Consider the following 18,116-nt stretch of genomic DNA (forward strand, 5'->3'; position numbering starts at 1 on the left):
TTGACTGTCTGTGACTGCTTAAAGAGCAGGAGGGTTAAAGCAGCACATATAATTTTGGCCTCTATCTTCCCATTTTGTTGCACATCAGCTGTACCAGAAGATCAAGAACAAAGAGATGCCGACCAACATCCCCACGGCAGACCATTCGGCTGGAGGCACCAAGGCCGTGGTGGAGTTTCGGGCCTCGTCATGCGCCGTCTACGAGAACGAGAAGAAAGTGCACATTGTGGTGGAACGCCAAGGGCTCATGAGTGTTCAAGCAGTTGTAAGGTAAGAACACGAGCGTTGAACGGAATGTATTTGAGTCCATCACAAGTCCCCACACTGCACACTCAAGTCCTCAAAAGTCTCCTTCTTCTTCCTTGTAAAAGTGCTGCCTTCATATTGTTGAAGATAAATGCACTGCGTCCTCACCAATCCTAAAATGTCAATCAGAATCACAGGGAGCCCTCACAAGTAAAAATCAGAAGTCCTCACAAGTCCAACATACATCTTCACAAGTCCTCACAAAGCCCAACACAAGTCCATCACAAGTCCTCATGGGTCAATCACAAGTCCTGACAAGTACTCACAAGTCCATTACAAGTCCTTACAAGTCCAACACAAGTCGGCACAAGTCCAACACAAGTGTACACAAGTCCTCGCAAGTCGCCACAAGTCCTCACAAGTCCATCAGAAGTCATCACAAGTCCAACACAAGTCCTCACAAATCAATCACAAGTCCTCACATGTCGAGCCCAAGTCATTGGCTCTGCCTCAACATATTGACACTGATCAATTCCCGGGGACAATTTTGCAGGATTGAGGCAGTGATCACCCCTCCAAGGACCACATTCAAGAAATAACTAAGGATTTTGGAGGATTGATGCTGTATGCAATTTTTACATGGAGGCAGCGCAGTTGGAGGATTTTGCAGGATTGAGGTTGCATCCTAGCAAAAATGCTTGGAGAGTTTAGGGTTTATGACTCAGTCTTGTAGCTGTAGTGAGATAACGTTGTGTCAACCGCCATGCGACTGTCTGGTTTTCATTTTAGATGTGTTTACCCATCAAGCCAACGCAATCAATGCTGTCCTTGCTTTTAATTGGGTTGGCTTTGACTCGGTCGAATATGTCAGTATATGTAAATGCCATCAAAGGCATCTCCAAACATTGACAGGCCTAAAAGTAATGGAATATATAGATTGATTATATCTGCACATGTAAAAATATGCAGATAATTACAAAAACATAACAACAATGAAAATTGTATGTGTTTATATCAAGAATACTTAAAAAAATAGATGATGTCATTTGGGAATTTAGTAAGTTGTATTTAAACCATTAACACCTTTGTAAAGGCCCATAAACACATTCGCGATTTTTTTTCGCAACGACTTTGTCGCGCAGCAATGTTGTAGATGCTCATGTATGTATAAATACGCGATACTGGTATGTCGCATGATTTTTACAAACAAATCACTTTTCAGGTGCAGGGTATTTGTGAAATACACGTATGCGACGTTTTGTGTCTCACGACAAAATCACTTGGAATTTGATTCCAAAAAGTCACGCGATAAGTCGCACAATTTTGTCTCGTAAATGAGAACACACTCATTTGTTTGTGTGTATTTATAAAAACACGCAGCAGTAATTGGCCTTAACGTTGTACATGTACATTTTTTGTACATACGGTACGTAAGATAGATAGATACATGTACATGTAGATAGATAGATTGGTTTATTGATCCACAAATCGTGGCCCGAAGGCCAAATTGCATGTGAATTTACAATATTAATTTAGAATTAAAATCATTAAGTAAATCCTTCTGTTAAAACGTTGACAACAATACTTAAATAAAATTATATAATTATACACAGAAAAAAGAAACACATACGGAGATAACTGACATAAACATTTTCTAAAAAAGTGGAGGTGCATTTATGCTGTACGTACCGGTACTGCAAATTTTAAAGATTATTGACACTGTACTGACATGGTACATGTAGCAAAATGTAAATGACCACGAGTCAAGAAATGCTGGCTTACTTGTTTTATTTATCTATACATATTTACCCATGTACTTTCAAATGAAACACACACATGAAATGTAAATCCAGGGCCACTTTCCAAATCCAGACATCATTGCTTGGCTTTGCCATCATTCAGGTGCCTGAATCAATTGAAACATTCACTGCTGCAATCAAATTAAACGATTCCCATATTTGGCTACACATTTAGACATTTTGCCTTCAAATTTTTAAAGAAGCTCTGTTGTAAAGGGTAAAAAAGGCAATGGTGTTGCACGCAACTGGGTAAAAAAATAAAACGTTTGTCTTAACTGAAACGTTGTACTCTCTGTGTTCATGTGGGTACCAGGCTCAGACAAGTAGACGGTGTTCTTTATCCGATCGCATTTGGGAGCCCAGTGGCCAGGACACACTGCGTGTGTGTACTGGTTGGCGTGCGTATGGCATTACGTATTTTATTCTGAATGTGCACACTATGATCTTTGCATGAGCAGCAGGTGTTGCGGCAATGCCTTCGAATGTCTCTCCCAGTGCTCTTGCCCGACTCTCCATTTGTTACTGTCAAGGGTGTACATGTGCACAGAACCCATTGCCATAAGCAATTCATAATAACACGAGTTGACTAGTCAAGTGTACCTCACTTCCGTTGGTTGATTCATCCCCGCAGGTACGAGACGGTCAATGGCACAGCCGAGGCCGGCTCGGACTACATCGCTCAGCGCAGCACCCTGGTCTTTGAGCCCGGCGAGACGGAGAAGATCATCGAGATTGAGATCATCGACGACAACGAGTGGGAGCCGGACGAGACGTTCTTCGTCAAGCTGGCCATGGATCCCAACGAAGAGACCTGCCTGGGTCACCGTTCCGTCATGCAGGTCGTCATCATGAACGACGACGGTGAGAATCAAGTCCAGAGCCAGCTCTGGGCAGTATTGTACAAATACTGACTGACAAAGGGGATCTGTGGAAAGTAAAAAAGTGAAGAGAAAATAGACCACTTCTCAGATCACTGAGGGAGGCTATAGTTGTAATGTACCACGAGTTATAAGCAGTCAATATTTTTATAACACCTCAGCCACAAAATCTACCTGGTTTTTGGTTTTAGATATTTGTGTAATTATACCCAATTCCAATTCAAATGCACTCTTCAGATCACCAAGGAAAGCTATAGTTTTATTGTACCATGGGTAATAAGTAGTCAATACTTTTATATAACACCTCTTCCACAGAATGAACCTGGGATTTAGTTTTAGATATCTGTGTAATGATACCCAATGCCAATTCAAATGCACTCCTCGGATCACCAAGGGAGGCTATAGTTTTACGGTACCATGAGTTATAAGCAGTCAATATTTTTTATAGAACACCTCTACCTGGGTTACTTTTTGCATTGATCAATTACTCTTTAGAGCAAGGCAGCCATTGTGTAGTCCTATTTGACCGTGCACGGCAAGATGGTAAAAATATGGAGAACCAAGTGATGCCCTCTTGGCCAATCAAGAGACAGAATCTGTGGATAAGGATGATATAATATCCATTATAACTCCTCACCCACAGATTCTGTGTCTTGATTGGCCGAGAGAGAGTCACATGGTACTTTCTATTTTTGCTATCTTTCAGTGCACGGCTATACCCACAGCAACCAAAGTACTATACCCATAGCAACCAAAGTACTATACCCATAGCAACCAAAGTACTATATGGACTTTTTGTGTGCAAAATGCATAGGGGTGTGTGTGTTGCTCGTTGCCCGTATTGTTTCCAAGCGCGAGCACTACTAGAGCTGGGTTCAAACATTTCGTGAAGGGGTTGTTTGAAAAAGTGCAAGTTAATTTTCAGCTTATTTCGTATTCAAATAGAAGTAAATTTTTATTGTATTCGGATTAAATTACTCAGTTATCGCTTAAAATCAAGCAGAATCTGTGGCAGAGGTGTTATAAAACAAATATTGACTGCTTTATCTCGTGGTGTAGTAAAACTATGCTCCCTCGGTGATCCATGGAGCATTCTATTTTCCATCGGCTTCGCCTCAGGAAAAATAGAATGCTTCATGGATCACCTCGGGAGGCTAGTTTTACTACACCACTCGAAGCAGTCAATATTTGTATACTTCCATTTCCCGGTAGTATCCAAAACGAAGCCAAAAGTTATGGTAAAACCTCAGGAACTTTGTGTGTGTGTGTGTGTGTGTGTGTAATCCTCTACACAAACAAGAAGCTGACGCCCTTTGTTTTTAAGCTAATTAGAAATTCATCCATCTTTGCTTGCAGAGCCCGGAATGTTGGAGTTCACCAAGACCAGCTTCCTGGTCAAGGAGAGCGCCGGCAGCGTCTTCGTTCCCGTCAGCCGCAACCAGGGCGTGGACGGCCGCATTGAGGTCCAGTGGCGCACCAAGGACATGGAAGCACTCAACGGCTCGGACTACATCGGCGGGGAGGGCACGCTGGTCTTCGAGCACAACGAGAAGGAGAAGGAAATTGAGATTCCGATCATCGACGACCAGGAGTATGAGAAGGATGAGAGTTTCCAGATCGAGCTGTTTGAGCCGACGGGCGGGGCCCAGCTGGGCCGGCTCAAGAAGACGGTGGTGACCATCATCAACGACGATGGTGAGCCCTCTCTCTGAGTCTTATGATCCAGTTTTGTAGTTGAGTCCATCACAAGTCAGTCACAAATAAATCTAAACGGTGCAGACCAGTAAATTGACCCAAAATTGCCTAAGCAGGCCAAATCACGATTTGAATGCCCTCATTTTTTTTGCTATTAGAGCATTTTGTGGGCCAGAAACTTGAAGGTTTGTAAAAAAAAAAGATGGATGGAAGCCATGCACAGGATGTGAGCTCGTATTTCTATGAAATTCGCATGAAACTGGGCCCTAAAATTGCTCTATGTTGCAATGGAGCGCAGGCATCATTTTTCAAAATGGCGATGGGCCACAGGACTACTTTTAGGGGTGATCGTCTTTGGATGGAATTTTCTCCCAAAAGTCATTGGATGACCATCCGAAAATTTAACAGAAAAAGGAAGACGATGAAATGAGCTTTAATTTGATGGGTGTCTGAAACGCCTTGGAGAGTTTAGGAGTATTAAATAATTTTTTGAAGTGTGCGTAATTATCACTGAGGTCTACTGGTCTGCACCCACAAGTTTTCGAGCAAGTCCGGTTGTTAATTATTAAAGTTGCGTTGAACAAATTCAATTGTACTTTTTCTGGGTGTTTTTTTTTACGTCTGCAACCTTCTGAATAGGGGTTTTTGTTTTAAGCACAAACAGATCCACTTAGCGAGCAGACTGGCTCCCAGTCCGTACATTATCGACATTGATTGTGTGGCGGGAACCAGCCTAACCCACGAGGAACAGAATTATTGTCTGGCTGCCAGTAATTCAAAAATGAAAATTTAGAATTCAGAATCCAAAACATGGGCAATTTTTTTTTCAGTCAATATCTCATTCACTAGTGAATAACTTTTGTATTGATAGAAAAAAAAGCAATTTAAATATGGACCTTTTTAGGTGTGAAACTGAGAAAAAAAAGCACGGGGAACGGGGAACGGACTTTTAACACAGAGTGAACAATGGCACAGGAATGCTACTAGGGAGGTTTCGCAAGCGAACGGATACGCTTACACTTACGTTTATCTATCCGTATCCGTTTTTTACTTACGTGTAGCGAGCGAGGTATGCGTGTCGTCTGCACGTATGACGTCATACGCCATTCACTATCCGCTAAACGTGCAGACGACACGCATATCTCGCTCGCTACACGTAAGTAAAAAACGGATACGGATAGCTAAACGTAAGTGTAAGCGTATCCGTTCGCTTGCGAAACCTCCCTATTGTCACAATTCATACATGTAGGAATAGATTGTGACTTGACTTGAGATTGGAGGACTTGTGATGGACTTGTGGAAACTTTTGAAGATTTCGTGATGGACTCAACAACACTGTTGCTATCATTTGTGACAATTTCTGTCCAAACCAGGGGCCAATTTCACGCAGCTGCTCAGCACAAAAATGTGCTTAGCACAATACAAGTTTGGCTTATAAAAGCAGGTTACCAGCCAAAACTCCATGTGATGTATATACAGAGATGAAACTTTTTCGATTTTAATCGGAAATCCGACTTTTTGAATTTTCCAACGAAATTTCCGATTTTTTTACAGTGCGTCCCAAAAAATTTGATTTTCTAACGATTTTTTCACAAAATGTCATTTTATTTCAACCATAATTTTGAAGAAAAGTCGATGGAAGTGGCACGTTAAAATCATCGCGAACGTAGTTTTAATCTCTTTCACCAGTCGTTATTGGAGTGTTTCAACGGTAGAAACACAGGGCATAACACTGATCGGAGCCTTCTCCGGCTGAACAAAAGGTTAAACATTGACAGGCGACATGGAAAAATCACTGTGTCGCACGTGCGTGCGAATATGCAATGGTACCAGCGTACGTACCGCACCGTACCGTCTGCTAGCACATGGCCGGTCGGGAACGGGTAGCCTTGTGAACGATCCAGTGCCAGTGGATAAAATCATTATGTTGTGCGATTTTTGGAGGTTTCAGATTTAGTTGCACAAAATGCAATGCTTTAAAAATCATGATGATTATCTCGAGGATAGCAAAGAGAGCATTATCGAAACATTTCACTGGCATTTGTTGGAAGAGAAAGACGATAATGCCTGATTTTTTTATCCCATGTATGAATGCAAGTGGAGTAGTGGAGTTGTGTGGTTGAATCGTGGACATGATTGAAGCACTATGAAAGGTGCCCTTGTCTTTCAGACTTTTCCCTCGACTTTCTCAAGTAAGAGGTGAACTTCTTTATTGATGACTCCATTACTCTAACCGGAATTCAGGCATTTTATGCAATGAAAACACTGACCATTTTTTTTTGCATCGTAAAATTTTGTTTGAATCGAAAATAAAGCAGGAGTTGGTGTCCGGAAATTGGGCATTTAGTGTATTGTACATGCATGTACATGTGTGTAACTGCAGTGCGGCCCAGATTTCGGACACGTATTTGTTCGGCCTATTTTCTGATTTTTTTGCCATATGCCAGTTTCATCTCTGTATATAGCTCGTGATTAGTATTCAGCTGTTGTTTGCTATAGCATGAAATTTACATGGAGTTTTGGCTGGTAAACTGCTTTAATAAGCCAGGCTATTTTTGTACTAAGCAAATTTTTGTGCTGAGCTGCGCCGTGAAATTGGGCCAATACTTTTGGGCAGGGCTTGAAACGAACAAATAAAATGACATTCGTGTGATTTGGGGTGGGTCTTTTTCTTCAGGTTTTTGGGGTCAAATTCCTGCCTGTCCCCGAAACAGTCACATTGACCAATGAAGTCACAACTTTTAGTCAGGTGACCACATACACTCAGGCAAACAAGCACTCTGAGAAATGTATGCTATAAACCCAAGGTGGGCGGGGGCTAACAACAAATTTAGGGGGTACTTTTAGTCTATCTTTTTAAAATAGATTCTCTTCAAAACTGTTTTTAGACAAAACAGAATACCGGTATATAAAATGGTCATTTTTTGTGTCTGAGCACAGATTACGCTGGTATCCTGGACCGAGTGGTTGCCATCACCCATGTCAACATGGACCGACTGAAGATGGGCAACGCTTCCTACGCTGACCAATTCAAAGATGCCATGAATGTGAATGGTGGCGACTTGGAGGGAGCCGGGGCACTAGACTACTTCATGCACTTCATGACTTTTGCATTCAAGGTAATGTTACAAAAGGCCCCCTCTTTTGAATTTTATTCATGAAAAACGAAACTTTCCTGATTAAGCGGGATTCCGACTTTTTCGAAGTTTTTGATTTGAATTTCTCATTGTTATTTCCAAAAGTCCGAATTGTCTGACGATCTTTGCCCCGCAAAGTTTGATTTTATTGAATTAACTTTTAATGAATTTGATGAAAACACTACTGCGACATCTGCATTGCGAGAGCAATTTTAATCTTTTCTACCAGTCGTCTGCGCACAGAGTGTACTGTAGGCACGCATACGTAAGCCTGGATTGGAGTTGCTTAAGGCTGGAAATTTTTTTCCACGTACCTTCGACGTGAATTGTGCACTTGTCTTGGACCATTCTTGGACTTTTTTCCACAATTTTCTCAAGTAAGAAAAGTAGTGAACTTCTTGGTTGACGAGTCAGTCACTCCATAGAGCAAGGAACAGAAATGCAAACTTTTTAATTAAGGAAACACTGAACATTTGAGGGCAGATGTGTTTAGTGTGTTTGATTTGCTGTGAGCTTGAGGTGTATACTCCTTTGGGAGCTCAGATGGCTGTACATGTATGAGCCCATTGAGTAGGGGTCGTGATTATGTATCGCCTTGAGCATTAATACATGCAGAGATGTGCGTTTATGAATAGGCATTGTTGTTCTCATTGTTGCTTTAGTACATAATCTCATTAAACTTCTCTACTGCTGTTGCAATGCAGGTCATCTTCGCCCTGGTCCCGCCCCCAGGATTCCTCAACAGCGGCGGCTGGATAACGTTCTTCTGTGCGCTGGGCATGATTGGGCTTCTGACCGCCATCGTCGGGGACCTCGCCTCCATCTTTGGCTGCCTTATCAATCTGGATGACAGCATAACGGCCATCACCTTTGTAGCCCTGGGCACCAGTCTGCCCGATCTCTTCGCGAGCAAGTCGGCGGCGTTGAACGAAAAGTACGCTGATAACTCCATCGGCAACGTGACAGGCAGCAACTCGGTTAACGTCTTTCTGGGTCTCGGCTTGCCATGGTTGATGGCGTCTCTCTACTGGGCCGTTAGGGTGAGGGATTTCGCTATTATAGACTCCGTGCGTGTGCCCTTGGGCAAGGCACTTTGTCACTGATTGCTTCTCTCCACCCAGGAGTAAATGGGTACCTGTGAGGGTAGAGATGGTTACTGTGGTTGATTTAGCTGCTTTGCGCTGAAATGGCAGCATCGAGCTGAATACTCCCCTGGGAGCTGAGATGGTATTTGGAATGTTTCATGGGCCCAATGAGCAGGGGTAATAATGATGTGGGCCTTGAATACCAGTCCTGGTGGATACGTGCGCTTTATGAATACCCACTTTTATTATTATTATGCATGAAATGTAAATGGCATTGCATACCGGTACTAGCACTAGTTTGCATGCACATGGTGTGATGGACCACAATTAAAGGCACGCAGGACCATTGAATTCAGTGAGAAAAGCTTGCTCAAGGCGAAGATAGGAATGACATCAGACAAACTTCTTGTATGCTTTTCAGAAGTGATTTTGTCGGTTACTTTTTGGATAACTGCAAATGATATACTCTACCTTTTAATCTACAACGTTTTAACTCTGTGTGAATGGTGGGCCGATATATCTGCTTGAATTAAGTCATTTTACGTTGTTTTGACTTAAATTTGCAACCAGCTTGGCTTCTCATTAATGCAATGCCAGTGTTCCTTCCCTGCCCAGGTCCGACCTTCTAATATTAAAAATGTTGCGCAAGTGTCCAGAATAGTTTGGAAATAAAGAAAGAAAATGACATCATCTTGTCACAGATAGTTGCAACATTAGGAAGCAACGTTTTGTGTGTGTGAGCACAAAGTCCATATTCGATCAGCAACTCAATGGTGCAGCAAAAACTATGGCTTAGTCAATGAAGTAATTTTCAGGGTCCAATTAAAGGCTGTTTCTCTTGTTTCCTCTTCCATAGGACGATGAGTTCATCGTGCCGGCCGGTGACCTAGCCTTCAGCGTCAGTGTCTACACCATCTGTGCCGTGGTCTGCATCTGCGTGCTCATGCTGCGAAGAGTTCTGGCCGTTTTCGGCAAGAGTGAGCTGGGCGGGCCCTTCGGACCCAAGATCGGCTGCGGCGTGTTCCTGATCTTTCTCTGGATCTTGTATGTCCTGTTGTCATCCCTGAAAGTCACCCGTCTCATTTTTTAAATTTTGAATAGAAAGTTTTCAACTTAAGTTTTCAACTTAAAAGTTCAACCTAAATACCTTCTGTAGCTTTTGGGGGCCTGGAATTCCAGGGGGGGGGGGGGGGGGCAGGTTTGGGGTAGCATTGTCCAATTTCACCGAATTGCTAAGTACACGAAGTTGCTAGACACAGATAATACAAGCTTGGCAAAAACAGCGGCCATTTTCATGGAGCAAAAAAACAACAAAAACACTCACTTAGTATCTGGTTACCAGTCAAAATATCATGTGCTTCATAATGACTTAGACTGGTTCCCCGCTGATGTTTGCTTGCCTCTGTCTTCTGCTTAGCAGTCTCATGATATTTCGGCCTCGGTTACCAGCTGAAAAGTGAAACGATGTCAGTTGCTTTTGACTGGTGTCCGGTTCGTTTTTGCTCAGCACATAAACTTGCGAAGTGGCTCTATAGAATTGGGCTGTGGGTTGTGTTCTAGTAATGAAGATGTGTTTACCTTTGCGATCTAGGCCATGCGAATGGCCAAACCCCCCTCCCCCAAGTGGAAGGATAAGTCCTCCAAAAACTGTTGTCAAAATGGCGGCACCCTATATGCCAATCCTAAAAGTGTTTGGATGGCAGCTCTTAAAAATCAACAACAAAAAAATGATCAATACTGGGAAGTTTAAATTTTGCCAGTAATATATGAAATGTAATACTCAGGATGTAGAAACCGAAAATTTCGGCTCGGACAGAATCATTACATTGGGTTGGCCATTTTAGGTAAACATAGAAAATTACTTGGAAGATCGCTCGCCTTGGTTGCTGACGTCCGCCAACTTTGGTGGCAAACAGTCAGTCCCACCAGGCCCGGATTATCCAACAGACAAAGTAGGCACTGTGCCTAGGGCCTACGAAAAATTTGGGCACCTACAAAAAAAATGGGGGCATACCAAAATACCACAGTGTGCCAAAAGGCCTGTAGAGCTACCAGTGTGGCCTGGCTTGCTCAGTGCAGCTTAGCATCAACATAAAATTAACCCCTGTGCCTAGGGCAGAGTAGGGCCTACAGAACACTGGCGCCTAGGGCCTACGGAACATGTAATCCGGCCCTGAGTCGCACTTGCGCTAACTTTGCTAAATATAGTATTAATAACTTTTACTCTCTTGTAAATGTATTTATAACTGCTCCTATAACCTTATACGCCATGAAAGCACTAATTTCTTATCAGTCAATAGTCAACTTGGGAAGATTTTCCCGGCGATGGAGTTTTTGTCGTAGAATCAGTGTCAGTTGATAGTTTAATCATTTGTATCCTAACTTTTTTAATGAACTGCAACGTTAATCTCGTCCACATGTTACGCATGGTGTACACATTACATGCAAGAGTTGGTGTAGCGGGTATAATATCTGTAGGTAGTTATTAAAATTAAAAATTCGCTCATTGATAACTTCAACTTCGTTGTTTTTGTTTCTCCAAACACCTTTCCTGTAAAGGTGCCTCTCAGAAGTCAGAACAGTCTGAACATTTTTAGTGGAACAGTGGTTTTTTGTACTGGAACATTCTGCTGTTCCACTGAGAATGACGAGAGTCCATTTTTCTCAGAGCATTGTGGGTTGACAAATTTGCCATGGTCGACCAAAATCGGAACCCTTAAAATTGTTAGTTTGTCAGATCAGTGATTTCATAAGCGTATCATTCGAGTATCTCTTTTTGTTCTTGTCATTAAGATGGCTTTTTTTAAAAAGGCAGCAGAATGCTGTGCCCCAATCTATCAACAATTTCCTCATCAAGTTGTCTACTGACGTTCATTCAAATCGCGGCAGTCAGCCATATTTTTGTGGACCGTAAAGTTGAAAAATGGACTCTCCGTGGCAAACTCTCGGTGATGCACTGTATCGGGAAATGTCCATTTTACCCGGAGTTCGATACCACATGTACATACAAAAGTTAAAACCGATGCTTTTTTATTTATTTATTTATTTTTGCTGGTCCCAGAGCGCCAGCCTGCAGTCCTCTGTGTACCAATCTCACTGGCGGACCATAGAGCTTTATTAAATTACTCGAGCGCTAACTCCTCATTCTTGCGCGCGGAGACGCTTTGAAGCCGTCCTGGGCGCAGACAGTTTGAATTCATGCGCGTGCTTGTAGAACATAATGAAATTAGATGGATTGAATTTTGAAAGTGTACTCTAAATGCAACGCGCACATAGAACGTACGCACACTTCCTACACGTGTTACGGTAAAAAAAAAACACGGTTAATCAAGGCTGCAGCAGATACGCACACATGTTGCACTGTTTGCATAGAGCAAAATGACATGCTCATTTCCTGATCGTGGGTTTCTGTGTTGGGCGTATCGGCTTCGATGACTTACCGGTATGGAATACAAACGCAGATATGCAAAAAGATGTACAAAATAAGACGTACAAAATACGTACCAAAATTTCTCCATGAGGTTTGTGTACAAACTTGGATGCGCCCAGCAGGCATCACTTTGTACATGAGTTAACGCTCTTGTAATGTAATATAGCTCTATGTAGCTCTTTCATACATTTCAAACTGCACAAACTAAACGTCTTTCATTGCAAAACTTATAGAATGCTTGTTATGTTGTCTTTCTAAGCTTTTTAGAGTGAGTCAACTTTGGGTTTATGTCCTGAAATGAAGATTGAAAACTGATACATGCATTTGTATTTGTATTTTTATTTTTTCTACTTTTTGAAACTTTGCCTTGGAACTTTTTTATTTGTATAAAGCACATATAACTTCACCAACTGGAAAGTATTTAAGATTTAGAGATGAGCTTTTGCATTTTTAGTGTCAAGGTATTTAGGTACGGTATTAAGTGGTATTTAACATTCAGGATTTCAGTCTGCAATTTTTTTAATTTAAAAAAAAAACTTTTTACAGGTGGATGACAAAATACATGTATTTTTCCCCCAGAAACTTGAAACATGCCCAAATTCTATTATCTACAAGCAGAATAGAATCCTCGATCCTGATTGGTCAATTCATGGTAACAACAGTGTGATATTATACCTAATAAGCACGGTCGATATCGCACTCTGCGTATCCGTGCTATTCCAAGATGCGCGCACCAGTCCTTCTGCACACATAATGGGATAATCGCTGAAATGTCTGTATACCGCATGCATGTTTCATCTTTTCTGGGCATCAAGTTTGCTTGAAAATAAATGTGTTATTCCACTCGCGCTCTTGGAACATGGAAGATGTATTGCATCCTGTGTCCCACATACCACTCGGCCTTCGGCCTCGTGGTATGTGGGACACAGACGCACTACATTATTCCGTGTTCCTCTCGCGCTCGCAGGATAACTTATATTATACTGTTAGAATAGAGTTAAGAATAGAACTTGGCAAATTTGGGGCTTGGGTACGTAGCTCCGTTGGTAGAGCGACGGTAAAGCGTTCCAGAGTTTCCGGAGTTAAACTTTGTTCAAGTTTAAAAGTTGTGTATTTCAGTGTGATATACGGTACATGTTAATTTGAACTTTTTTAAGTGCTTTATTCACCCCTGTGACCCAAGATGACCCAGGGGTCAAGTTGGTGATACAGGGGTGGTCAACCTAAGTCATTACATATCATGTAATTACCTTTTTTTGTTAAGTAGATGTCTTTGGGGATATTTGCAATATTAGAGTAGTTGGAATGGTTTTAATACCGGTAGGAACATGCTATATATCTGTACAAGAGGGCATTGTAAGTCTATGTGCCAGCAAGGTGGTACGCGTGGTAGTATATCTAATAACAAAAATATTAAGATGTACATAAATCATGTAGCTAGCATAGAACTCATTAGGCAATCGATGAGATTTAGATTAATAGAGTAACTTTATTAAATTTCTCTCTGTAAATAGGCATGTGGGTATTTGTCTTGTGAATTATTTTATTTTTAACTGTGTGCCCAGCGCTAATATTTGTGAGGTTAATGGGTGTTTTAAAGATATTTGAAAACTTTCCTATAAAAACTGATGGATCGTTTACTGCTTTGCTGTAAAGCATGTAGGACAGAAAAAAAATCGCTTATACTTGCAAGCGAATGTTAAACTTCTGTTAGTGTTGAATGATTTCTGCATGTGGAAGGTGGGTTGGTTAAACATCATTATATAACTAACATACAGATCCTTGTCATTTGATTGGTGGAACTCACATCACGTGACTCCCATTCACACCGGGACTCAGAACGTCCCATTCGCCCATGACAAATGGATTTACTAATCAACACAGTTAGCATGGTTAGGATCATCCTTGTTCCATGGTGCGGTATTTGTATGCAAATGCATTCTGGTATGCGTGTTGAGCTTTACGCGTAGCACGTATTGTTTGTGAAGGGGTGGTTAGGACGAGAGAAATACATTTGAAATAGGAGTTCAAGGATCTGTATGTCAGTTGTATAAAACAGATATCAAGTGGCTTTAAAATTGTGGAATGGGAGGAATGTTATCGCTCAGTAAAATCTGGACTTTTCAATTTCACTCGGCTTTGCCTCATGAATTAAAAAAAAGTCCAGATTTTACCTTGCGATAATATTCCTCACATTCCACTCTGAGCTTCTCAATATTAGCATAATGAATATTCATTGTTTTTACATGTACTTGCCTTTGTTGTGTACCCTTTTTTTAGTACACATGTATACAGCGACTTTAAGGGAGTTGTACTGCAGTCAATCACAAGCCAGTTCACATATAACAGCTCACCAGAAAAACGGATTTCCTTAAATTTCTCAATGTAAGAAAATAATTTGTATTAAGAAATATTTTCTTGTCCCACTTCCTACAATGTTTTTTTCCTGGGAGAGAGATGAGAATTTTAATCGAAATAACATTTTAAAAAACAACAACTTTATTTGGGAAAAAAAAGCAGTACAGCTGTAAGGGGATGGTGACCAAAGAATGTCTTCGTCACAATTCATTAACATCTTGTCACTTTAGACACGATAACATTTGAATGACTTATGATTGACTTAAGTACCTAATGTTAAACCAGAATCAAGAACAATTGTCACCTTCCACGAGACAAATCAGATGTAATAAAAGAAGCATTTTTTCTCTTTCTGAAAATTGTGACTGAACAAAAATTGAAAACTGGACTTCTGAATTATGTCAGTGTTTTCATACTTGTTCAATGCGGTGCAATTTCAGCTGTAAATATTGAGCTATTGTCCTTGGTCGATGCAGATTTTGTGGGTTTTTTTTCAAAATAATGACTGCTGCAAAAAGCTCTTAAAAAATATTTATCACCATACATAAATATGGCGTAGTTACGGGAAGAATTGTAAAACTAATGTGTATTTATATAATACGTCTGCAAGTATTTTGTACTCAAAGCATTGTTCAGTATTACCTCTGTTGTTTTAGGCCATTAATTTTGCTATTAATTGTAAGGGCATAATTTTGTGATGAATATTCATCTGGAATTCTATCATACCATTAAGAAGCTGCATGCTTGTCTCTGATCCTGTTTGTGTATATGTTTGTTGAAAAGGTTTTGATATATAAACATTTGCATCATGTTGGGGTAATTGGATTTTTGTCTGACTGACAGAGGGCGCTTTGATTTTTGGTTGCAAACAAAAAGTGAATAAATTATTCACCCATCATGTTAAAAGGATAGATCTACGAACAGAATGTATGTTACTTTAAATTGAATACGGCGATGAAAAATGTTCTTTTGAGTTTTAATACATATCTGCTTATTATCCATTACTCTAATCTACAAATTAATGGATGGACATGTGTATGTATTGCTTGCATTTTTTGTGAAATGTGCGATGGTAATTTTGCTTTTTTTCCCCTGGACAAAACTCTAGTAATTTTGTTTGCATAAGGAGGATTATTTACTGCTCAGTGTCTGTAAAGTGTCCGTCATTTATGTAAATAATAAATTATGCATTGAGAAACCATATCAGATGTACTTTGAGTAACTTTTGGTCTCCTGTTGATTAAAATGATGTCTTTGCCCGACATATTAAGTGTCGATATTAAGTGACGAAAAGACCCGCCCCCCCAAAAAAAACCTCTTTGATATTAGGAGCAAAAAAAATCGGGCATCTTTAGACCATAGAATGTATATGGCTTTTTTAAAACAAAAATGAGTGTTGAGCTGGGAATCGAACCTCGGTCGCCTGATTGGTAATCCTGTGCCGTGCCACTCGAGCAAACCCATTCTTATTGAATCTGTCGTTCTACATAGTTATATTTGCAACTGTAGCTTTACACGTTGCCATTATGTACACTTGGACGTAATGTACAGTCTGATAATGTTAACACGAGTTTGATTCCGAGATTTTAGTAAATAATAACTGATTCACCTGATCAGAATTCGATTGCAAAAGGGTAGAGGGTTGAAATTGAATTAAAATCGTAACATACTACGCACTCAAACAGATTCAATACGTGTTTTCTACACGAAACACACGTGTTCAACGGATGCAGGGAAGCCCATTTCTTTTGTCAATTTCCTTTGTTGAATCTGGCGTTAACAATAAAATGTTTCCATTGAGGCGAAAGGATTAAACGCCGCGATCTTTTTTCACGCTTGAGTGCCTCTGAATGGGGAATATTGAAGCGGAAAATCACGAAATACAGCACTTAGAAAGCATTTTAACCCACATAATGATACTTTTTGAAGAGGAAATTGCATACTGAATCCAACTGTAGTTTCAAAATGCAAAAATTCGCCGTATTTACAAAGTCGAGGAAAGTTTTTTGGAAAAATTTGGCCCAAACTTTCCTCTTTCCAACGTAGGTGGCGCTATATATATTTCATTCTCGCATGTGCCGTTGGTTAGCGCCATGGCGCTATATATGATTTTATTTCTCAGTGCGTGCTAGCCACCTGATCTTACTTCCAAGCATATTTTATAAGAAAACTTAAGAATAAGTTGAATGGGTCTTCAACTAAAACAATAGCATGAGGTCAGCGAGAAAATGCGATCCGAATAGAAGTCAACTTTAAACGGAACAAAACAGGCGCGTATACAAAGGCTTATTTATAATTTAGCCAATTGGGCTAGAAGCGACCAATAACGGTCGCCCCTACAGGAAATTCCGCTAGAGGCGACCACTATTGTCGCCCCTAGCGGTATAACGCTTGTATCGCTGGGGGCGCCCTTTGTCGCCTCTAGCGGTATATATTAACGCGCGTACCGCTGGGGGCGACCACTATATTGTCGCCCGTAGCGGTATACCGCTGGGGGCGACCGATATTGATCGCCCCCAGAGGAACTTCCGCTAGGGGCGACCTTTCTTGTCGCCCCTAGCGGTATATAATAACGCACGTACCGCTGGGGGCGACCACCATTGTCGCCCCTAGCGGTACCCGTACCGCTAGGGGCGACGTCGCCTCTAGCGGTACGTCGCCTCTAGCGGTACGTCGCCTCTAGCGGTACGTCGCCTCTAGCGGTACCCGTACCGCTAGGGGCGACGTCGCCTCTAGCGGTATACCGCTGGGGGCGACCGATATTGATCGCCCCCAGAGGAACTTCCGCTAGGGGCGACCTTTCTTGTCGCCCCTAGCGGTATATATTAACGCGCGTACCGCTGGGGGCGACCACTATTGTCGCCCCTAGCGGTATAACGCTTGTACCGCTGGGGGCGCCCTTTGTCGCCTCTAGCGGTTTATATTAACGCGCGTACCGCTGAGGGCGACCACTATTGTCGCTCCTAGCGGTATACCGCTGGGGGCGACCGATATTGTCGCCCATAGCGGTATATATTAACGCACGTACCGCTGGGGGCGACCGTTATTGTCGCCCCTAGCGGTATATTGCTGGGGGCGACCGATATTGATCGCCCCCAGGGGAACTTCCGCTAGGGGCGACCAATAATTGTCGCCCCTAGAGGAACGAGCGTTTCTGTATAGAATTGAAGGATGGAATATATATAGCGCCACCTACGTTGGAAACAGGAAAGTTTGGGTCAAATTTTTCCAAAAATTTTACCTCGACTTTTTAAATAGGGCGAATTTTTGCATTTTGAAACTATAGTTGTTTTCAGTATGCAATTTCCTCTTCAAAAAGTATCATTATGTGGGTTAAAATGCTTCCTAAGTGCTGTAATTCGTGATTTTCCGCTTCAATATTCCCCATTCAGAGGCACTCAAGCGTGAAAAAAGATAGCGGCGTTTAATCCTTTCGCCTCAATGGAAACATTTTATTGTTAACGCAAGATTCAACAAAGGAAATTGAC

General features: G+C 41.5%; 1 protein-coding gene across 3 annotated transcripts in view; it reads left to right on the forward strand.

Annotated features, from left to right (window-relative positions):
* Positions 1 to 15,831, forward strand: part of LOC119735437 (sodium/calcium exchanger 3-like) — a 44,708-nt gene extending 28,877 nt beyond the window's left edge. For all 3 annotated transcript variants that reach the window (XM_038209136.1, XM_038209138.1, XM_038209137.1), the window contains 6 exons: positions 89 to 270; positions 2,677 to 2,906; positions 4,280 to 4,618; positions 7,559 to 7,737; positions 8,460 to 8,795; positions 9,697 to 15,831. In XM_038209136.1, coding sequence (XP_038065064.1) covers positions 89 to 270; positions 2,677 to 2,906; positions 4,280 to 4,618; positions 7,559 to 7,737; positions 8,460 to 8,795; positions 9,697 to 9,930 — 1,500 coding nt within the window. In that variant the 3' untranslated portion in view covers positions 9,931 to 15,831. The remainder of the gene's footprint in view (positions 1 to 88; positions 271 to 2,676; positions 2,907 to 4,279; positions 4,619 to 7,558; positions 7,738 to 8,459; positions 8,796 to 9,696) is intronic.
* The last annotated feature ends 2,285 nt before the right edge of the window (positions 15,832 to 18,116 follow it).

The sequence above is a fragment of the Patiria miniata genome, unplaced genomic scaffold, assembly GCF_015706575.1.
Source record: "Patiria miniata isolate m_02_andy unplaced genomic scaffold, ASM1570657v1 HiC_scaffold_29, whole genome shotgun sequence".
NCBI lineage: Eukaryota > Metazoa > Echinodermata > Asteroidea > Valvatida > Asterinidae > Patiria > Patiria miniata.